We start from the raw sequence: 22,348 nt of genomic DNA, 5'->3' as shown, positions 1-22,348 counted from the left end.
GATGTCTTGGCAGAAGCCAAGACTGCGCATGTTCCACCGGCGGTCCCTTCTGGAGAGGAAGTCCGGATGTTTTTTCCTGCTTTTTTTCTATCTCTCTCATCTCGGGGCTCGCCATTGCGGTGGCACGGGTGGGTGGCTCAACACTAACACCCCGTCATTGTGGCTTAGGGCTACGCATACGTGGCGCAGCTGGGAATGGACTCCGAGAATTTTGACGTCACTTTCGGCACGTGGGCTCCGGCTTGGTATTCCTCTGGCAGGGCTCTCATTGGATGTGCGTGAATGGAAGCGGCTCCGTTCCGTGTGTGATTGAAGCTTGACTTGATTAGTTTAATTCCCCTGAACATCTGGGAGTGTGACCGGTGTGACTGGTGAAGGGAAGGGAGTGCGAGAGAGAGCTGTTGTCAGATCGCGCGGATGACGCGTTCTTTGCGGCCGTTGGCAACATGCACGATTGGACTGATCCTCTTGTTTCTTTTGGGTTTTACGGTTTCCCATGTTTCCTTGGGATGCAGGTTGTGCAAGTGCCCTCTCTTTCTCTCGCTCTCTTCTCCAATGTTTCGCCCGGCACATGAATTAGGTTGTGGGCTTGTTACTGCAGATGGGGACGGATGAGGGCCAGACCGGCCGGCGGTTGGGGGATGGGGGGATGGGAATTAAGTTGCAGAGACGTGTAACTGTTTCTGAAAGATGGGCTCGGCCAAGCAAAGCAGAAAAGTAAGGCGAGGCGAGGCGAGGGGAGCGGTTCGTCGAAGGTCGGAAAATTCGAGGTAAGGTACGAGGTGAAGGGAAAAAAGAGTGGTTCCGTGCACCGGGGAGGCAGTCTTTGCAGATACGGTGAGAGAGAGAGCATGGGCAAGGGCCTCTGTATCTTCCATGTCTGTTCCATTGTTTGGGAAGCTTTTTTGGGTTGTCCTCCGCAGGCTGCTGGTGGGAATAGTCATGACTCTCTTACTCTGCATGTTTGGTTGTCTACAACTTGCGTTTTTGCGTATGAGGTGCAAATAGCCGGGCCGGATGGATCTTCCTCGCGTAGACATGCCGCTGCACAGGGCACACGTGTTGTTGACAATCACACAAGGGAGGTTTTGACAGCCGAGCCAGGTGCGAGGGTCATCCTCGGGGTGTAGTCTGTCTGATAAGGCATTTGTGCATTACTGGGCGGGAGGGGGGAATGCGAAATGCGTGTGACCTGTGGGTTTCCTGGTTCCTGGCTTTGAGTTGGCTCCTTTGTCGCCTCTTATGAAGAGAGCAGCGAGAAGAAGAAGCAGGAGGAGGCATAGTAGGTGGATGGACGGTTGGATCATGAGAGTACCATAGTGTCTTTTTACCGACAAAGTAACCCGCGAAACTAGAAACAAGACAGATGAGGGGGAAGAATGGACCGACCGTCCGTGTCTTTCGGGCCATGTTTCGAGATTCTCCTCTTGCTCTGCCGCCTTGTGAGGAGAGATCGAGGAAGAGAGAGAGAGAGAGGGGGAGAAAGCGTCCATCATCTGGACTCGCTGTTCTTGGCGCACGTTGCGACTTGAGTCGGAGGAAAGGCCGCGCGAGAGTTGCGGTGGTGGTCTAAGTGCTTGTTTCTTGAAGAAAGGTGGACAACAGTGTTTCCCGCGCTTTTGTCTCTCTCTCGTTTTCACAGGTAGGTATTTGTGCAGGTTTCCTGCTTCAGTATGTTTCCAACGGGTGATGTTTTGTTTGGATCGTTTGAAGTGAACATGATTTAAGCTCGTGCCGCCCACGGCTTGGCTTCCGTCCGGTGGGAGAAAGAAGGCATCGTCGGCCGGTCGCAGAGGGCTCGGACGCGAAGCTGCGGTTTCTGTTTGTTTGGACGGTGGGTGTCAGTGTGGCGTAGGTTAATTCGCGACCGGCGCCTTGATTACTACACTGGGCCACAGTCTAATGTGAGTGTGTGTCCCTTCTTTTGCTCCTTCCCTTCCTCTTCACTAGAGCGGACTGTCGGTCTTTGGTGATGTTGGGACGGTGCGAGACGAGGGTTATTGCGAATTAGACTACGACTGTGAGGCTCAGCTGCACAGTCCGGGCGGAGCGGGCGGAGCGAGGGAGGACACACCTACTCACAGTGAGGGGAGGGGAGGGGAGGGTAGGTAGGGTCAGGGATGGGTGGCTGGCACTTGGAGGAGGGAGCATTAGGTATCCCACTTTCCGTTGCGCGAAAGGCCGTTGCTGTCCGTTGTCACAGTCATTATCTGATGGTTGCTTATTAGTGCGTATCCACTGTGAGTCTCGGTCGACGGCGGCCCTTTGTTGAGAAGGAGGCTGAGATGACCCTCGATGGCGAAAGACGTTGAGGCGAACAGCAAGCAATCGATTTCGGTTGCCAAGAGGCCTCCTCCTTAGTCCGCAGTCCGTCAATCGTCGATACGGATGCTATGGATGCTATGGATGCTATGGATGCTGTATGTGATGTACAGGCAATGATGTGTTTCTCCCCTTGCAGCGGGTTGATTTGATGATGGGATGTGATATCATTGCCAATGGATGAGCTGGATGGAACCTGGATCTGGATCTGCCATGATGGAAGTTGATAGGCGAGGGGACTGTGACAGCATGTACATGCAGGCAGGCCGATGATGCATTGTTGCCGCTGCTGTACTCGGCATGGCGTCGTCGTCGTCGTAGTCGTCGTCGCCTTCCTACCGGCTCTCGCCCAGTCCTGCTTCCTCCACCCACGTGTACGTACCGTTCCATGGCGAAAGCTTGGTGCGACCGCAACGCCCTTTGGTCCACGGCGCAGGTTCCAGATTGCAGTGCCTATGACATCCCTTGCACGGTACCTTAGGTACCTTACACCGCGGGATCAATTCTCCACTTCCCTCCAGAGTCCAGACATGTCATCAGGAGAGCTCCGGTTATCTGATGCAGCATTGCAAATCAGGGTCACGACCAACTGGAGTCTTCATACTGCGTATGGAAATAGAAACAGCGGTAATGGTATCCGTAGTGTAGAGAGAACAGAGACTCACGAAGGAAAAACAATCAAAGATGGAGAAATTGTGGACGCGCCACGATAGTGCCTGAGGCAGGTGACCAGCGCTCTCTTACTGTATCTGGCACTGAACTTCGGCGGCGGTTCATCCACTAGAACGTTTCGACGTTAGCGATTGGCTTCGGGCATGCCAGATAGCGACAGGGGCTCCCTGCAGCGAGAGCTGCCCCATGTTCGGCGGGGGGCCACCCCTGTCGTGATTGGGGACCTTGATTTTACCTCCACGGTAGCTCTGGCGGCCGGTACACTTCCGCGTTCCCACCATCCATCGGCCTTCCGTCCCAAGGTGAGCGAGACTTCACTGAGGTGCGCTGCGAGAGGGAAGGGAGCGGTGCGGTCCAGTGCAGTGCAGCGAGCTAAGGTCCCCGGCTGGGACGTTGCCTCTGCCTCATGCCCATCGCATCCGAGTTCTTTAAAGCATCCCTCGTCTCGCGCGTCCGACCGCAGTCTCGTCTGGGTCCTTCTTCTCTCTCTTACTTGCCCTTCCTCCCCCCTCTCGAAGCTTGTCTTCATCTTGGTTGCGTCCCTTCTTCACCCATCAAACACATACCACAACAGTATCACACTTTCTTGTGACTTTATCTCAGAAGTAGCATCTCCGCCGAGACACGAGTGTCCGGTCATCAATTTCGATGAAGAAAGCCTCTACAGAACCGCCCAATATAGACAGTCGTGCAGCAGAAGCAAACGCGCATGGCGTCCACCGCTCCTCCTCCAAGCGATCCAAAGGCAATCCGGCTGCTCCCATAGACGCCATCGAACCTTTCCCCCTCTCAAACACCACGACCTCCAGCTCCAGCAGCAACAATGGCCGTGCCGACGACATCATCACTTCGTCCAACATCACAAGCTCCTCCGCGAGCAAGAACTACCTCCCCGACTACGAAAAGTCTGCTGCCCGCGAGAATGGCCTCACATCTACGCAGGTTGAGGGGAAGGGGTCTCTCGTAGGAAACGGGGTTGGTCCTCAGGACAACAGCAACAACAACAATAACACCCACCCTCAGCAGCAGCAGACAGCCGCTCCGGCCCAGACCGAGAAGCCCAATGTCGCTACTCGCTTTTACGAGACGAGCAAGATGATCATGTTCCACAGCTGGGTCAACCTGCTCCTCGTCTTCGTGCCCGTTGGCATCATTGTCAAGGGATTGCACGTGAACCCTGGCGTGGTTTTCGCCATGAACGCCATCGCCATCGTCCCCCTCGCCGGCCTACTCAGCCACGCCACCGAATCCGTGGCCAGCAAGCTCGGTGACACCGTCGGTGCCCTTCTGAACGTGACCTTTGGTAACGCCGTGGAGTTGATTATTTTGTAAGTCCCCTGCAACTGTTCTTCTTGGACCATCCAAACTGTACCGCTCGGTGTGGTTCCACCCGTCACCGCCAGCTGGTGTTTCGAGAGGATGGTGAGAGGTGAGGGGACCATGAGATCTGACATGTTTTGGCTTGGCTTGGCTCTTGTCTTGGCCATGTCGCACCCCGGATCTTGGCCCTTACTCGCCCCTCAAATTCGCACATCTCGCATCTCTTGGCAGAACCTTGGCTAATGCTTAATTCTTCTAGCATGTATGTCTCTACACCAATGCAGGCGATCAAGACAAGAAAGACAAGAGAAGTCGATGCAAAAAGACATTATCACATCAATCGAGTCCCAAATCATGCAGCTTTTCCTACCCGCCTTCGTCCATTCGTCTTTGCACACACGTTGCCTTCATTTTGAATTTGTGTTGCAGTGTTGCTGACATGAGAATCTCTTGTGACGCTTCAGTATCGCACTTGCCAAGGTAAGCTTTCCCCCGCTAATCGCAAAGTTGGAAATCGTCCTCTAACGCCATGACAGAATGAAATCCGTATCGTCCAGGCGTCGCTCCTTGGCTCCATTTTGGCCAACCTGCTGCTCATTTTGGGCATGTGTTTTTTCCTTGGTGGCTTGCGCTTCCGAGAGCAGGTATGATCGTCGACTCTACTAAATTGACGAAGGAACACTAAACTCTTCGCAGATTTACAACAGCACCGTCACCCAGATGAGTGCTTGTCTGCTCAGTCTGAGTGTCATCAGTCTGGTCTTGCCCGTGCGTACTTCCTGATTCTCACATCGACATGATCGCTGACAAATCGCGCTCAGACTGCCTTCCACGCTTCTTTCACGAACCTCAAGACTGCCGACGATCAGACGCTGAAGATCAGCCGTGGTACCAGTGTCGTACGTAGCCATACGCAACTGACGATGAACGCTGCTAATCAGGACAGATTCTCCTGTTGGTGTACATTGTTTACCTCTTGTTCCAGCTCAAGTCTCATGCCTACATGTATGAGTCTACTCCTCAGCACATTGTCGATGCTGAGGCTGCTCCTGGTCCTGCCGTCGGATGGTTGGATACTTCCAGCTCTGAAAGCGACTCAGACTCCGACACCGACTCGGACAGCTCAGACAGTTCCGCCGGCACCGTCCGCCAGAGGATGAAGAAGGTCTTGCGTGGCGGCAGAAGACGCAAGTCCAGCGTGGCCTCCGTCGACATTGAGGGCCGCCCTCGCACTCGCAGCACCTCCGTTGGCACTCACAGCACTAAGGGCTCTCCCAGCCGCCCTCGTCTTCCCCGTTTTGGTTCAAGTGTTGGCAGTGAGGATGCCCTTGAGGATGAGAAGCATCGCAAGCATCGCAAGCACCGCAGACGCCACCACAAGCACAAGAAGTCCAAGAAGAGGTCAAAGAATACCCTTGTCGATGTTGATGAGCCTGTCAGAAATGGCCCTGAGACGGCGTCCTTCCAGAATGGCGAGCCTCGTCGCGTCGACTTCGCGCAGCAAGATGCGGCGCCCATTGAGGGACCGTCTCAGCCTTCCCAGGCCGAGAACGACCGCAGACCCCTGCCCGCCCTTCGCGGCCTGTCCATCAAGAACTTTACCCCTGCTGTCTTCACTCAGGGTCCCGGTTCTCCGGTCGTTGGTCCTGTTACTGGTGGCCCCGTCCCCCGCGTCCGTTTCGGTATCCGCCGCACCAACTCCCTGCCCGACCGCCTCAACCAATATGGCGCAAACCCTGGCGTCAGACCCCCTGGCGCCTTGTTCCCTGCCCAAATCCCCAGGAATGTCATTCACAGCAGCGACGGTACGGAGGAGAAGGTTATGCCCAACGACCACTTGTCCCGCACTGCCGCCATCCTCCTCCTCCTGTTCTCTACTGGTCTCGTCGCAGTCTGTGCCGAGTTCCTGGTCGACTCCATCAATGATGTCGTGGAGTCAAGTCCCTTGGGCGAGGTTTTCATCGGTCTCATCATTCTCCCTATCGTCGGTAACGCCGCAGAGCACGTCACTGCCATCACGGTTGCTATGAAGAACAAGATGGATTTGGCCATTGGTGTTGCCGTCGGTTCGTCCATCCAGATCGCCCTGTTCATCACCCCCATCGTCGTCATCATCGGCTGGGCTCTTGGCAGGGATATGTCGCTGTACTTCACCCTCTTCGAGACGGTCTGTCTCTTCGTCTCGGCCTTCATCGTCAACTTCCTCGTCCTCGACGGCAGGAGTAACTACCTCGAGGGAGCCCTCTTGTGTGCGACATACGTCATCATCGCTCTGGTGGCGTTCTTCTACCCCAACTCTGACGAGGTCAACGCTCTGGGTGCTTAAGTGTACGAGACGTTGTAGGATACGTGTCAACGAGGCTGAGTTGTTGGTGAGGGCAGCTTATGACTTTCATGATGCTTTATGACTTTTTCTTTCTTTCTAGTCGTTGGATGTCGCTTGACGTCAATGGCTACTTTTTACCAAGGGGTTGATCAGGATTGGGGTATTTCTTTCTTCACATGACCAAATTTGTAACAATTTAAGGCCATTCTTAGACGGCAGTAAATAGAGGCGATACTGGACCGTTGTTCACTTGAGCGACGAGGATCGGTCGTCTTACGCCAATTATCAAACACATTTTTCCATCAACGTTTTTAATTCGGCTGCGTCGTGATCGCATCGAGTACACTAGTAGAGAATGGTCTTCGAAGTAGACATTCAAACGTCTTTTCAAACAAAACTGGATTAAGCATGTGGGTCTTGCCATGCCAAAGGCGCTAACGGTGAGGTGGTGTTCGGTTGGGACGTATTTAACATGCCTCTGCCCCAAGCAGCAAGAGCGACTTTCGTGCCTTCCCTCTCATCAGTTCGCCTTCTCACCATGGACCCACCACGCCTCGTGCCTTCCCATCGGTACATCTTCACTTGCATCTCAAGATCTGTCACCAGTTCAGCGAAAACGGCGTGACCTAGTTGGTAAAAGCACACGTTTAAACAAATTCTTCCCAAGGGTTTCTCTGGTAACCTAGGAGGGGCGCTAAGTTCGAATCTCGTCACGCGAGTAAAAAGGGGCCTTGAGGATGCGGACCTAGTAGTCCCATTTTTGTATTTGGCTTGTTCTTTTGTTTTCCTTGCTTCGTTGGTTTTTCCAGTGTGTTTTAGCCGCGCAAGTCTTTTTCCCATGAGTGTCGTGACAATTTGTTCGAGATATTGTCGGCCGGTGATATCACATTGATGCATCGAGATCTGGTGGCCCACCGGGTAAGCTTAAGTTTTAGCCGCAGCGCCCGACAGGACGCGCCCCCCACCCGGCCACTGGAAGTTTGCGCCCGGCGGCGCCGTGGAAGGCAGGCGGACTCCGCCAAATATCAGCAGTGGCTTAGCATTCTTTGTCCTAGCCTGAAAGGTTGTGGTTTACCGTTTGCCTACCTAGCCCGGTGTGATTGTTTTGAACCGTTTTCTGGTTTTAGCCCGGCTGAAATCGGATTGTGAAAGAGAGAAAGCAAAAATCTTTGAGGCGACATTTTGCGCAAACGAACGTGTGGACTGTAGCAAGGAGGCGGCGCGCTTTTTAGGTGACATTTTGTCCCTTTCATTGCAGGGAGCTGCTGCCGCAGCCTGCACCAGTGTAAAGTGCCCTGCGGCCGGGCGGATTCATCACTCAGGTGCCCTGCAGAAATAAAAATGGAGCGGCTGCCTAAACCGGACAGCTTCAGTGTATTTTGTTGGATTCACCGGTGCGAACCTCTGTAGCCAAGCCACACAGCCACTTCTCACTTTCCATTGCCCATATCTCAACCGCCCATCCCGCATCATTCATCACCATTTCCATCTCGCATCATCGTCAAAAGTGCAGGAAAAAGAAGAAACACGAGTGCATAATTCGAAAGCTGCGCGCCATCCGCGACACTACTGCAAAACACAGCGCATCCGATCCACGCCCAATCGCAGTCCTTGTTTCAAATCCCTAACCCCAGAAAGCTCAAGCTTGGGCTTTATTTCAACGTCAAGGCGGCCCAGCGACTCTGGCGGTTTCCGCAAGCATCCGACACACCAGACGAACACGCGCATTGAATTCCTGTCCCCGCCCTCCACCGCCCATCCCGGCCAAAGCTTTTCCCCCTCCCTCGCCTTCTCTTTTTTCCTGGAACGATGTGTTTCGGCGGAAAGGCCGACAAGGATGACTCTCCTGCACCGAGACCCGCGCAACGACCATCTTCAGCGCAACAGCAACACAACCAACAACAGGACGTGAAGATGAGCGGCAACCAGTATGCGGCACCCGCCGGGCAGGGCTCTAGCGGCGAGACATACGCGCCGCCGAGCGGTCCGCCTCCGAGTCAGACGTATGCTCCCCCGAGTGGCCCACCCCCGGGCCGGACACAGGATGATTTCGCACCTCCGCCGGGACCTCCACCTGTTCAATCATACGCCGCGCCGCCCGGCCCTCCGCCCAGTCAACAATACGCTCCGCCTCCTGGACCACCGCCCTCCCACCAGCAGGGAGAATACGCACCCCCGCTGGGCCCCCCGCCTTCAAAGCAGGACTACACGGCGCCGCCCCCCGGTCCTCCTCCTTCCCAATCCAAGCCGAAGCATGATTGGGAGGAGGCAGTCCCTGACACGTCCCTGTTCCCTCCACCGCCAGCCTTTTTCAGCGGCTGGGACCGATCGCCTGCCAACAACTCAACCGAGGCGGAAGCCGAGGCCGGCGAGGAGTGGGTTCGCAAGTACCCCCTGATCCAGCCCATCGACCTCGACCACGCGGCTCTCGCAGCGCTTCACACGAGCAGAATCTCATTGCTTCAACCCAGCGGCTTCAAAGGAACACTCAATCAAGTCGCCCCGGGTGTCTGGGAAGCCTCGACACCAAAGAACGCCCCCGACGGCACCATTATTGGCTACCCGCCCCTCTACTCCGTGAAGAATCATTCGCCGCTGGCCACTGGCCGCCCATTCACGGCNACCCGCCCCTCTACTCCGTGAAGAATCATTCGCCGCTGGCCACTGGCCGCCCATTCACGGCCTACTACGAAGTGCAGATCCGCCAGAGCGGCAACAAGGAGGTCGACGTCGCCATCGGCTTCACGGCGCTGCCGTACCCCAACTTCAGACTGCCGGGATGGCACCGTGGCAGTCTTGCGATCCACGGCGACGATGGGCACAAGTACATCAACGACCGTTGGGGAGGCAAGTCGTTCACGGATCCCTTCCGGGTTGGCGAGAGGATCGGTGTCGGCATGACCTTCTCGGCCAAGGATGGTAGAGTCAACGTCGATGTGTTTCTCACCCGTGACGGCGCGCTGAGGGGGCAGTGGAACCTGCACGAGGAGATTGACGCGGAACAGGATGGGCCGGTTGACGGGCTGGAGGGGTTCCATGACCTGAGCTGCGCGATTGGGTCTTTCAACAAGAACATTTACGAGATCATCTTTGACCCTAGTCGGTGGAAGTATCGGCCTTGAAAGCAGGTGGTTTCTTTATATCCACAGGGAGAGGCAAAGCGTTGATTAGTATACAAACAGTTTTCCACTTCGTCCTAATTCGATTTTAAGTGTACACAAAATCTCTGCTACCTCACAAAATGCTCATATCTTGGCCTTGACATCCGTCTCTTTCCACCACGGATACGCGCTCGGCGCATCCTTTTCCATAGTCGCCTCAAACTTTGGCGGCCTCTTCTGCATGAAGCTATCCATGCCCTCCTTACTATCCTTCCCGCCGAACAAGTCAAAGAAGATCTTGCTCTCCAACAAATGCGCCTCCTCCGGCGACGACGGCGTCCGCAGTATCATGTCCCGCATCACCCTTACCGCGACCGTGCTCGTGTTCGCCGCCACATCCTCCGCAATCGCCAGCGCCCTCGGCAGCACCTCCGCCGGCGCGACGATCTCGCTAAACAGGTTCCGCAGCAACGGGTCGGTCGCGGGGTAGACGGCGCCCGTGGTGACGAGGTGCAGCGCGGGGCCGGCCCCAATCAAACGCGGGAGGTAGAAGGAGGAGCAGGCCTCCATGTTGAAGCCGCGGCGGGCGAAGACGAAGCCGATCTTTGCGTCACGGGAGACGACGCGGACGGAGGCGGGCAGGGCCATGGTGATGCCGACGCCGACGGCGGAGCCGTTGAGGGCGGCGATGATGGGCTTGGAGCAGTTGTGCATGGCGAGGGCGACCAGGCCGCCGGTATCGCGGTGGGCGTCGCGGGTGGAGGGCAGGCGGACTGGGGAGGTGAGGTCCATGCCGGCGCAGAAGGTCTTGTTGGAGGGGTCGGCGCCGGTGAGGACGATGGCTTTGACGCGCGGGTCGGCGGAGAGGAGGGCGTAGGCGCGGGCGAGGGAGTGCGCCATTTGGTCTGTGAAGGCATTGCGGGCGGCCGGGCGGTTGAGGGTGAGGATTATCACGGGGGTGACGGTCGGGGAGGATGGGGGGTGGTGGGAGAGGAGGAGGTGAGGGAGGGAGAGGGTTGTGTAGCTTTCTGGGAGGGCGGTCATAGTGCTGATTGTGTTTTCGGTTTAGATTTGTCTATTCTGTGAACAATGAATTCAAATCGATTTTTCTCATTGATTTTGGGATGTTGAAGCTGGTATATGAAGCTTTGAGGATGAATATGAGTTGGAGATGGAGGGGTCGTTTACAACCGAGGTCCGTTATGGCTGCGGGAGCTGTCAAACGTCACTATGAACTTTCTCGGAGTTCCAAGAAACCGACATTGACAAGATGAGATACAGGGCATAATTGATATTTTCAAGTTGGAAATTATTGTGACGACACATTTTAGAAGCCTCCTCTTCCGATACCATGATCCTTGGCTGTAAGTCCATGGAGCTGCGTTTACAGTGACATGTTCACCGAGCTCACCGGGAGCTCCGATAAGGATGCGATAAAAACAGTGCCAAGAGCCGTGCTGGAGACCCGCGACACAGTACGGCTGACTCAACCAACCACTTGCGCAGGTTGAGAGCCCCCGTGCTCGACCAAAGGCGCATTCTCAACATGCCGTAGACATGCATCATCCTAAAGATTATGGTCTATGATTGGGATGCCCACGAGAAGCTATGTTTCCAGCTGTACATCAACGAGAAAAAGTCCCTCGAGGACATTATGGAATATCTCAAAATCCACCATGACTTTTCGCCCTGGTAAGCAACCGAGTTCCCCCGTATTTCCCGGTTCTCTGGAGGGGGTACCCCTTCGTCCTCGGTGGTCTCTCTCGCCGGCCGGACCATCCGATCCACCCAGCAAGCTTCACCTGCTTTCCGGGAAACGGGGGTCAAAATCTGGGGTAGAAATTAGGGGACCTGGGCTGATGACGTATCGTACAGTAAACGAGCTTTCCAGACGCAGTTCCGCAAATGGGACTTTCCTTCGAAGCAGAACCCCGCTTACAAGAATGATCGACTGGTCGCGCGGGTCAAGGAGTTGTGGGAGAGGAACCTGTCGCAGACGGAGATGCTGAGGGTGTTGAACGAGGAGGGATTCGACATCAAAAAGAGGGAACTCATCCGGGTGAGGACGAAGAATCGGTGGTTGCTCAAGGCTGCGAATGGGGAGAGGGCGAAGGACGTCCCCGACCCTGAGCTGAGGCCGTCGCCGTTGCAAGATGGCTTCGGGAGACACAACGGTGGGGGTACACCTGACACCTTGACAGACCACGAGGTTCTGGGAGCGATGCCTGAAGATGTCGGCACGGCGTGGGACCAGGATAATAACCGGAGGAAGAGGAGGCGGTTGAAGGCCTTTGAGAGTGCATCGCTGGATGCACCTATTGCTCCCCGGTTTCCGTCCGAGACCACTCTCGACGAGGCCAAAGCAATACTGGGCCTGGCGAACGACGTCTACCGACAGCTCCGTACCACATTCGCGCGGCTCTGCGAAGAGTCAGACATCGTCAAGAAGACTGTTGCAGGGCCCCACAGGTGGGAGGCTGTGAAGGAACGGTTGATACAGGAGATGCCGCAGCTCCAGGCGGCCATGTGGCAGTCCAGGGACAATCACGAGTCCAAGAAACTCGCCCTCGACGTTATCTGCACCGACATTACGAAGCGTGCGAGGACGCTTGAGAAACGGATCACTCTCGCGGAGGCCAAGAACATACTTGGCATCAATCCCGAGGAGGCGAGAGATGTGCGCACCGCTTTTGAGCAGATACTGAAGGAGGGTGGTCTCAGCTCCAAGTCTGATGCCGGGCCTGCGCAGTGGGATAGCTTGAAAGACAGATGGGTGGGCGGATCAGACCTCATCCAGCGCATTCTCGCACGTGGACCTGCGGATCCCTCTCATGCTGAGAAGGTGAGAGCGCTGGATGTGCTCGCTCGGGACGTCATGAAAAGGCTACGAGACGACATGTCGAGAAAGGACAAGCCAAAGAATGGGTGCTCCACCAAGACGGGACCGCCGAAAGTGTCTGGAAATCAGCATGCGGATGTGGCTCAGCCCCAGCCAGACATGGTGGAGGACATACCGAGTAACACCGACCTGGTCAGCCAATACGGAAACGCAGGACAAGTCTCGTCGATGGGCCTGGTTCCCAGTTCCGGAGACAACCAGGCGCAGCTGCTCATGCCCGTGCCGATGCAAGCCCAAGCCGCCGACCCTCTTGGCCACTCTGCGGCACGCATCCTCTCCAATGCCCTCCTCGGCCAGCCGAATATGGCGCTCGACTCGCATCTGGGGTCTTCCCTCCTCCTCGCCGCCAACGCGCAGGCAGCCTTCGTGGACCAGCAGTTTGCGCAGCAGTTCACGGCGGCCCAGTCCGTATTCCACGCCGCTCCGCCGCTGCCCACGACCGTAGCTATCTACATGCGCCTGCACCCTTCGTCGACGTTCGTGGTGAACGCGAACCTCTGGATCGCGACGCTGAGCTCGCACTCGATGCAGGAGCTGCGGCACGTGGCGGCGAGTAAGTTCCCCGGGGCCATTTGCCTGAGGGTTGAGGGGGTGCTGAAAGATGGCAAGGGCGGGGAGATGCCTTTGCAGATTGACCAAGATCTGGAGCTGGCTGCGTACCTGGCGCACTTGCAGGGTGCGACGCCTACCTTCAACGTGCAGCTGGTCCCCGGATGGAAGACTGGCTGAGGTGCTCATGCGGTACACGAATTATGAACGAAATAATAGACTGTTAGGATATATTGACCCGAATGAGGGTAGAAGATGCTCACACGAGCGAAATACCGATGCTGGTGCTGCTGCCGGAAGGGCACGGGAGACACAGTATCGGGCTACGAGATATCTACGCTAATGCATGGCTGGAATCCAATTATTTCTCATAGAGTCCAGTCCCTCATCCGATGATTGCATGGTGGCGCCCCTCTCCAATGTTGCACTAAGCCAAAGTCCACCTCGGGCCTGATAACGTAGAGAGGGCGGGCGGAAGGGGGAAAGGAAGTCACGGCAAAGTGTGGAGTTGCGCCGGTCGCGGTGCACCGCGGGGTTCCACAGCTTCCCAGGTCGTCCACCCCGCTTGCCGGGCCGGCCAATCCTTATCCCCGACAGCTGTGGCAGCTGCAGGCTTTTGCATGGATTCTCTTTCGCCATTCGAGGTCCAAAAGATCTAAGACCCGGGGGGGTTTTGCAGCTCCACCACAACCACCACCTACAACCTACACATCGTAACCTTTATCACCCCCTCCTTCTCAACTCGGATAGATTTATAAACCGTACCGTCTTTTCCTCTAACTCGAATTTGTCCCAATTGCTTCCTAGAACCGCTCCTACGATAATATCATCCTTCGCGACCCGAGCCAGCGCAATGGCGCATCTTAGAGCCAGAGCTCCGCAAGCAGCTTTGCAGGGCCTCAGAGCCGCGAGCCCGGCCCCGCGCCGACGATGCGTCGCCCTCGCTGGTGCCGCGCGGCAAATGTCCAGCAAGCCCGAACGACCGGCGTCGAACGAGGAGAAGCACGGCAGGTCCTTCCAGGGCCAGGTCGTCGGCTCCATCTCCCAGAGACTGGCACGCGAGCGGGCGGAACGCGAGAGGTTCGCTGCTGAGCGGGAAAAGACCGGTCCCGGCAGAAACTGGGCGTACACCTTTGGTGAGCACAACAGCAGCCTTGCCCCGATACACAAGTGCCCTCGGTAGCTAATGTGTTGTCTGCTTTCTTTCGCAGTGCTCCTCACATCCGTCGGCGTATCGTACTACCTCGGTACCCTCGTCCCCTCAAGTCCCAACGAAGAGTCGACGCTGCCGCTGCACAAGACGACCGCACCGCTACACAAACTAAACAAAGAGAACCTCGAGGCCGCGTGGGCGGATTTCGTCAACATCGTCGGCAAGGAGAACGTCAGTACTACCAGCACCGACCTCGACCACCACGCCAGCTCGGAATGGTCGTCGCACGCGGCGGGGCCCGATGAGAGGCCCTTCTGCGTCGTGTTCCCCAGCTCCACGGAGGAGGTCTCCCAGATCATGCGCATCTGCCACCAGCGCCGCATCCCTGTCGTCGGCTACAGCGGCGGCACCAGCCTGGAGGGCCACTTCACGCCCACGCGCGGCGGTATCTCCATCGACTTTGGCCGCATGAACAAGGTCCTGGCGCTGCACCAGGAGGACCTCGACGTCGTCGTGCAGCCCGCCGTCGGCTGGGAGTCGCTTAACGATCAGCTCGCACAGTCGAACCTCTTCTTCCCGCCGGACCCGGGCCCGGGCGCCATGATCGGCGGCATGATCGGCACGGGGTGCAGCGGCACGAACGCCTACCGCTACGGCACCATGCGCGAGTGGGTTCTTAGTCTGACCGTCGTGCTGGCGGACGGCACTGTTATCAAGACGAGGCAGCGCCCGCGCAAGAGCTCCGCCGGTTACGACCTCACCAAGCTGTTCATCGGCTCCGAGGGTACGCTGGGGCTCGTCACCGAGGCGACGCTCAAGGTCACGACAAAGCCGGCGTCGACGTCCGTGGCGGTGACGTCGTTCCCGACGATCCGCGACGCTGCGAGCTGCGTGGCCAAGGTCGTCGCGGCGGGCATCCCCGTCGCGGCGGTGGAGATCCTGGACGACCTGCAGATGCAGTGCATCAACAAGGCGGGCATGACGAGCAAGGCGTGGGCGGAGGCGCCGACGCTCTTCTTCAAGTTCGCGGGCACCGAGAGCGGCGTCAAGGAGCAGGTGGCCCTCGTCAAGCAGCTCGCCGCCAAGACCGGCAGCAAGACGTTCGACTTTGCCAAGAGCGAGGAGGAACAGCACGAGCTCTGGAGCGCGAGGAAGGAGGCCCTGTGGAGCACCATGGCGGTCAAGCGCGAGGGCGACCATGTATGGACCGGCGACGTTGCCGTACCGATGAGCAGGCTGCCGGACATTATCGAGGAGACCAAGGAGGCGCTGGCCAAGACGGGGCTGTTCGGGACCATCGTCGGCCACGTCGGCGACGGCAACTTCCACACCATCCTGCTGTACAACGACCAGGAGCGCAAGAGGGCCGAGCACTTTGTGCACAACATGGTCAAGCGCGCCGTCGAGATGGAGGGCACCGTCACGGTATGTTCTTTTTGGCGTTTGAAGCGGTTTTACACTTGAGAGAAGTGGTCACTGACAGATTTTGCAGGGTGAGCACGGTGTTGGTCTCGTCAAGAGAGACTATCTCCCCCACGAGCTGGGTGAGACGACCGTTGACACCATGAGACAGGTAAGCAAATGTCCGCGGAACGGCGTGGTGGCCAACTTTCGATTGCTAATCGGCGTTTCTCTGCAGATCAAGAAGGCTCTTGACCCCCTCTGCCTCCTCAACTGCGATAAGATCGTCAGGGTGCAGCCTCCCAAGGCTGGTGAGGTGGGCGAGTGGTAAGACGGCGTCTAGACCCGGACTGGTGTATGAATAGGGCATGATTCGACCTAAAACTACTACTCTTGTACATATATCTCTCTGCCATTGCTCGCTGAGGTTGCGCCTATTGGGCTGGAGTTTTGACGGCTGTTGTCCTCACCATGGCGCATAAGGCGACGGAATTCATACTCTCATGACCTAAGAAACGACCTATTGAAAATTTCGAAAAGATCGAGAAAGGCACACAAAAACAAAACGCGACCGGTCGACCACGTGAAGACGGCAAAAAGTAACTTTTGAAAGGGACGAGACTCGAACTCGCGCGGGTTGCCCCACCAGGAAACAGATGTTAAGCTGACCTTAACCTGGCGCCATAACCAACTCGGCCACCCTTCCTGAGATTGTTGAGATTTCGATGCGGGTGGAGGTCTCATGAAGCCCTCGCCAACCAGGGCTTGGTCCTGGGGATCCACACCCTGGCGGCCGGAGAGGGGCCGGCCGCAACGGTCTCGGATAAGTCCTGCTGCGTCATCCCTGCTTTTGTGGGCGAAGGACATTGATGCTGTATAAATATAAGCTTGTATTCTGTCAGTAAATCATCTGTGGCACAGCAGTTTGCTTCTGGGCACTTTGATTGTCTTCAGACTAAGACACAATGCCGATTTAAGTTTGACTTATATCTTGGTTGGTTGCTAGGTGTGCTTTGGTGTTCGTCATTCTTGCTCGTGGTTTATACTGGTATATTCATGAGAGATGTCTGTGACTTTGTGTTGGTCGAAACGTTTGTCTTCCGATAGTACCGCATCTCGGCTCTTCAGACATCGAGCTGACGCAGAGGGGCCACTGCGAAGAGCGGTGACTTCATCCACGACAAACCGACCATCAGAGATATTTGGCGCCGTGCAGCACTGCTCAGCTTAGTTGTTTATATCATATAGTAGCGCTAGTGTTTGGTGTGCTGGTAGGTTTGAATGATGGATTAAACGTAGCTTTCAGAGTTAAGTGTCGATGTCATTCGGGTATTTCAGAGTTGCTGGGGAGAGGCGCATACTGCGAGATAAGTAGTCGCATCGAGATTATGAACAGCTATAAGAAGCATTCCTAACGTGGCTATGAGCCTCAGTCAGCTTTGTTAGTGTTAGTGTATTCCATTCGAAGTCTTCAATGAGACCATATAGATTCGATTTGCTGGGCTACCTCTAATTGACTATCTTATTCCACAACTTCTTTCGTCACTGCCATTATGGTTTATCTAAATAACAATGAGTTCGACGCTGAGACGTGGCATGCATTGTCTGCGGGTTCTGAGTTGACAGCTTCAACTCGCCTTTCAATAAGTTTCTGGTCTTTCTGTTTTTCTCCTAAACCTATATTTGCTAGGAAGCAGTCTGGTTTCCTGTTTGGTCTTATACTCCGAAGTGTGAAAATCGTCTCTCAATCACTCCTCAGATTTTCTAAAGAGCTTATGAAATCCAAAGATGCTCGCGATAAGCTTGGTTCTGATGCCAAATGCCATGCGACGATCTCGGAGTTTATTACAACTACACGGAAATCATAACGCGACTGTAGTCATGTGCGAGGCCTGAGCAGATCTCGTACTTAATACTTCTTTACCGGGATAACCTTTGATTAATGCCCGTCAAGGCTGTTTAATTCTAGTGCTCGAGTATTGCGTCACAAATAAACCAATTCCATATCAAAATGTGCCGGCCGGCCTAGGGGAAGAAAACTTTAGTCCTTGCTGTTGATTGTAAAGTGATGAAAGACAGGGCCAAGGTCCTACACTGCTGCGGTCTTGTGCCGGTGATCAGATCAATCTACAATCTCTATAAATTACGGTGCTACTATCTTTTTCCTCTGTCCTCTCTCCAGCAATGGGAGACTTCGAGGGGGTCTGGTAGAGAAGCTAATCAGACTTGTGATAACACGATGGATCATCAGCGAAAAGAAGGTACGTAGACTACAAGTGGTAACTCGTGAAGCCTCATTCAGCTCTCTGGTATTGCCTATGTATTCGTTGATCTGTATACCCAAGAGACACTTGAATCGTTGTTTCCAATAGATCCCGTCCACTTCAGTACCAACCCTGTAGAACAATGTAGTGACTCGGAGCACAGTAGGGAGGCTGCCAAGGTAGATCGATGACGATGACGACCAGTATTTGGAATGGTCGTTCAGAGACCTGCATCTCTGGCGTACTTATACATGAGAATTGTATCTCGTAAACTAGCTTAAGTCTCTTCAAGCAACACTTCAAGGGCGGAGGACGTCGGCCCAGCAAAGAGCCACGAGTTGGCAACCACGACATGAATGGAGCCACACACATCACGAGAAAAGATCCTCCCTCTATGCGCATGCACGGAAATGGCACTTGTAAGGATAGACCATTACGCACAGCTTTGTTTTCAACGAACAAGAAGATACTGGAGTCACTCGTTTCGAGAGGTATTAAAACAGCTAGCACATGCCCCGAATATCTGGGTTGCTCTCCTCTTTCGAAACAAATATTGGGATCAGATGTGGATGATAAATGAATGCGCGCGTTCATAACGTTTATCTCCAAGACATCACTGACCTAAAGACCGTTTTTGAAGCAATCGAAGTATCAATCTGACCGTTCGAATGAACGCACCAGGTTGAAACGTCACAATAGCTTCTGTGCAGTATAAACACACACAGACGGCAGATAAAGACGACGGATTTAGAAAGTTTCTAGACAGGCAAGGTTGCTGACTAGCAGTTGCCACGAGCGTGCCGTGTTCCGAGTGACCAACTCGTCTAAAACCCGTTCACTATAGATCAAAGCGGCGAGGGATTGGCCGGTCGCTGTTGCTCATTTTTCACTGAGACTGTCCAGCATTATATAGGATCAATTCCAGAGGCTCATTCGCCGTCATGGTGGCCACGTGGGTAAAGGAACTCATGTCTCCCAATATGCTTCTTGAAGTGATTGATATCATTTGACGCAGACACATAAATCCGCTACTATACATCCAGGGTACTTCATCATCCTGAATACTTCGTCCCTCTTCGGGGACTCATTGGGAGCTTATTTCCGCGCTGGTGCCGTAGACCTAGCTGCGTAGACGACAAATAGAAAAGTTATGTTTAGACGGTAAGGAAAGCCATGAAAACCACCCTTCTCCTTCTCCTCCTCCACCAGACACGGGAACTTAACAAGATATCCTGCTTCACGGTCAACCGTACTGCTGCCTCAAAGGCAACTTTCGATCCAGCGTGTGAAACGCCATCGTCCGCGGCGTATACGGCACCGTCCTCGGCGTCGCAGGGCCCTTCTGCATGTCCCTCATCTCCCACTCCCGCGCCTCCTTCGGGTCCACCGGCGAGCTGCCGTCGCTCCCCGCAGCCTCCTCGTCCTCGGCGCCCTCCTTGTCGAACTTATTCGGGAGGCACACGTACACCGCAATCCCCAGACTGCACAGGAACAGGAACAGCATGTACACCGTCACGGCGAACGTGCCTTTGGCGAGCATGCACGACTTCTCGGCCCTGTAGGGCGCCGCGTACGAGCAAGACTTTGAAATGTACCAAGCCACGTTGGAGGGGTACCGCGGGTCCGCGTGGTCCGGGCCCATCTGCCCGTAGACGGAGACGGTGTACATGGCGACCATGGCGACGTTGATGCCGACGGCGAGGAGGGGGAACCAGAACTTCATGATGAAGAAGACGAGCTTGGTGAGGAGGAGGAAGAGGGTGATGACGGAGAGGGCGACGTTGAAGTCGGTCAGTCTGTTCATTCGAGTGTCAGCTTTCTTCGATTCCCAAATCTCTCTCAAACTCATCCACAAGAACAAAACTTACGTCCTCGTCCATACAAAGGGAACCGTCGGCAGGGACTCATAGTTGGCGTAGGCATAGAGCACCATATTCGGGCTCGAGTTGAAGCCGTAGGCGTGTCCAATCTCCCACATCTTTGTGCGGTAGAGGTCCGGCTGGGCGATGCCGAAGAGCACAAGCAGCGGCACGAGGCCGGCCAGCTCGAGCGGGAAGATGGCCCACATCCATGGCCTGAGAAGCCATTTCCTGTGCAGGATCTTGTATGCCATCTTGGCGAGGCTGTGGATTTGGTATGAAGATTAAAGCCTTTTGAAATATCCCTGCTCGTGTTCGCGCCAGTTCGAACTTGGAGGTGGGCGGATTGCGTTGTTGTATTGCCCTCGCTGGGTGCAGAAAACCTCTTGTCCTACTCTCTCCTCACTTTTTCTCCGGGTGATTGGAAAGCTTTGGGTGTTGGTCGGCTATTCTTATCCCGCTGAAGGCGCAGTCGTCGCCGAGGCAAACAATGGGAGGGATTTCACATTGGTCAGAGTACCAGCACTCGACCTCAGCTGTCATACGGAAATCAACACTATTCCGCCGTTCTCTTCGTTATCGTTATTGTCGTCGTCGTCGGTTCCGCTCGCGAATCTTCAAAGAGGGGAAAGGAGAAGAGAGGTTGCAAAGCGACCGCCGAGCCCGGTCGGGGCAGGGTGGCAGTTTAATGGCCATCTCTTGCAGATTCACGCCTTCACCCGGGCCTTGCTTGCCCACACACACACACCCACCCTCTTCGCCATTCACCATTCACCATTCACCGGTTCACAGAGAGGGGGGCCGCTGGCAAGCAGGACAGTGGCCCGGGTCAGCTTAGGGTCGCGGCATTGGACGGCTGCTGCATGTGCCGTGGTCGACAATCACAGCGGCGGTGCCCAATGAGGAGCGGAGGCGGGCAGAGGTGCTAAGCGCCGGGCTGGGGAGGGGCCGTTCGATTGGCCGGCCCCTGGGCGAGTTAGCCAATGGGGACGGCGATACGCGACGTTGCGCACAATACCCGCCCGTCTTTTTTTCGACCGGGGGCAGGGTGAGGACGGGACAAGGGTCTTGGATGGCTGGGGGCCGTTTTTCCTGGTCACTCACTCACTGTTCTGGAGAGGCGTTGGGGGGAGCTGTGGACTGAGAGAGGAAGGCAGAGCAGCCTTTTCGTGCGATGCTGGTGCGATGCGACCGCAAACGCAGCAGAAATCAGGGATGAAGCGGCGTGATCGCTTGCGTTGACGCACAGTGATGGGCAGGTGGAAACCCCGGATGTTGGGTGATTGTGTTGGTTCTACCGAACGAGACTGCACACTCGGCGCTTGCTGTGAAGCGTCTTGTCTCGCGATGTGATGGGGCACCCGTTCATGGATCTGATAAAGCGGGCCGGCCGGTTGACGGCCTCCCGTCTGCTTCCCGGAATGGTGGCGACGGCCCACAGGCGGGAACAACCAGAAGCCGCGCATGGCACGTGTCTTGGGAGAGCACTACGTTAGACTGAAGAGACCCTTCGACACCGACCATGACACCGTGCTTTTTCGCTGTCAAAAAGCTGCCATCACCTGTCAAGGGAGACAAACCTCACTAGCGGTGTCCGACAGCAAGGTAAGGTGTCCGTAGACCGGGACGCTATCGGGAATCCCACACTCGCGGGCTTAGGTGAGCGACGATTCGATCTACCGGCAATAAGCAAAGGATCATCGACGAAAGATATTAATAGAGGAGCAGCGAGGCATGCAAGAGTGCCACGAGAATGGGACTCTGACTGCCACCTTCAGATGACAAATGAGCTTGACCCGCGTCGTGCCTTGCCAACCAACACGAGCGACTTGCATGTGCTCTGCCTGCTTTGGTTGCCATCGGGTGAAGTAGTCTGGGTATAGCTGACTGCCAGCTTGACAGACAGCGAATCAACCGGACGAACCCATCAGGCTGGTCCAATGTGTCAGCACCGACAACACGGTGACCGAAGGAGGTGTTACACTCGTAACATCTCCCAAAGGACGACGTACGCAATGATGCCCACTGTCGTGCGTCTCCGGAGAACAGGACTCAGCCGTGTGCTCAGTCGTTAGCGGCTCCGACATTGCGAATGTTCGGACAACACCGACGGCGCCTCGTGGTTGAAGCGGAGATGAGGTTTCCCATGCGGAAGGGGAGGAACGAGACGAGACATGGCTCCTCGCGACTCGGAACCCCGCCCGGGTGAAGAAACGGGCAGGAATGCTATGCCTTGCCAAATCTCGGTGCTCGCTCCAGCCAATGGGCGTCCTGTTGGCCCGTTTCTCCTTGCGTCATGCACCCAGGAGATGGAAAGACCCCGTTCCATCCAAACGAGAAATAGGGCTGATTTCTCGCTCCTCACAGCGACGATGCTCGATAGCAAGGCCTAGACCGCGCTCAAGGACACCAGCCGGTTATATCTTGGTGACGGCGGGATGACGAAGGGAGCTTCGACGCTTGGATCCTCCTGGTATTTTCA

At 55.6% G+C, this 22,348-nt stretch overlaps 6 protein-coding genes across 6 annotated transcripts; 4 read left to right on the top strand and 2 right to left on the bottom strand.

Moving 5' to 3' along the window:
- Positions 1-3,642: 3,642 nt before the first annotated feature.
- On the top strand, positions 3,643-6,640 carry GCG54_00000264 (Vacuolar calcium ion transporter; the record flags this gene model as incomplete). Its single annotated transcript, XM_045400405.1, has 5 exons — positions 3,643-4,305; positions 4,851-4,958; positions 5,011-5,082; positions 5,136-5,213; positions 5,261-6,640. 5 exons carry the CDS (start codon positions 3,643-3,645, stop codon positions 6,638-6,640), a joined length of 2,301 nt encoding a protein of 766 aa, XP_045262056.1.
- A 1,809-nt stretch (positions 6,641-8,449) lies between these two features.
- Positions 8,450-9,762, top strand: GCG54_00000263 (Protein ssh4; the record flags this gene model as incomplete). Its single annotated transcript, XM_045400404.1, has 2 exons — positions 8,450-9,217; positions 9,286-9,762. The coding sequence occupies 2 exons, from the start codon at positions 8,450-8,452 to the stop codon at positions 9,760-9,762; spliced, it is 1,245 nt and encodes a 414-aa protein (XP_045262055.1).
- Positions 9,763-9,885: 123 nt separating this feature from the next.
- On the bottom strand, positions 9,886-10,785 carry GCG54_00000262 (putative enoyl-CoA hydratase/isomerase YngF; the record flags this gene model as incomplete). Its single annotated transcript, XM_045400403.1, has 1 exon — positions 9,886-10,785. The coding sequence occupies one exon, from the start codon at positions 10,783-10,785 to the stop codon at positions 9,886-9,888; it is 900 nt and encodes a 299-aa protein (XP_045262054.1).
- A 350-nt stretch (positions 10,786-11,135) lies between these two features.
- Positions 11,136-13,369, top strand: GCG54_00000261 (uncharacterized protein; the record flags this gene model as incomplete). Its single annotated transcript, XM_045400402.1, has 3 exons — positions 11,136-11,216; positions 11,297-11,433; positions 11,617-13,369. 3 exons carry the CDS (start codon positions 11,136-11,138, stop codon positions 13,367-13,369), a joined length of 1,971 nt encoding a protein of 656 aa, XP_045262053.1.
- A 673-nt stretch (positions 13,370-14,042) lies between these two features.
- GCG54_00000260 (D-lactate dehydrogenase [cytochrome]) lies at positions 14,043-16,074 on the top strand (the record flags this gene model as incomplete). The annotated part of the gene is made up of 4 exons (XM_045400401.1): positions 14,043-14,325; positions 14,401-15,767; positions 15,835-15,915; positions 15,982-16,074. The coding sequence occupies 4 exons, from the start codon at positions 14,043-14,045 to the stop codon at positions 16,072-16,074; spliced, it is 1,824 nt and encodes a 607-aa protein (XP_045262052.1).
- A 3,176-nt stretch (positions 16,075-19,250) lies between these two features.
- Positions 19,251-20,120, bottom strand: GCG54_00000259 (uncharacterized protein; the record flags this gene model as incomplete). Its single annotated transcript, XM_045400400.1, has 2 exons — positions 19,251-19,803; positions 19,876-20,120. 2 exons carry the CDS (start codon positions 20,118-20,120, stop codon positions 19,251-19,253), a joined length of 798 nt encoding a protein of 265 aa, XP_045262051.1.
- Between the last annotated feature and the right edge of the window lie 2,228 nt (positions 20,121-22,348).

This window comes from Colletotrichum gloeosporioides, assembly GCF_011800055.1.
Source record: "Colletotrichum gloeosporioides strain Lc1 chromosome Unknown consensus_59, whole genome shotgun sequence".
NCBI classification, from domain to species: Eukaryota; Fungi; Ascomycota; class Sordariomycetes; order Glomerellales; family Glomerellaceae; genus Colletotrichum; species Colletotrichum gloeosporioides.
The sequence above is the reverse complement of the archived record's forward strand: the minus strand, read 5'-3'. Positions and strand labels throughout refer to the sequence as shown.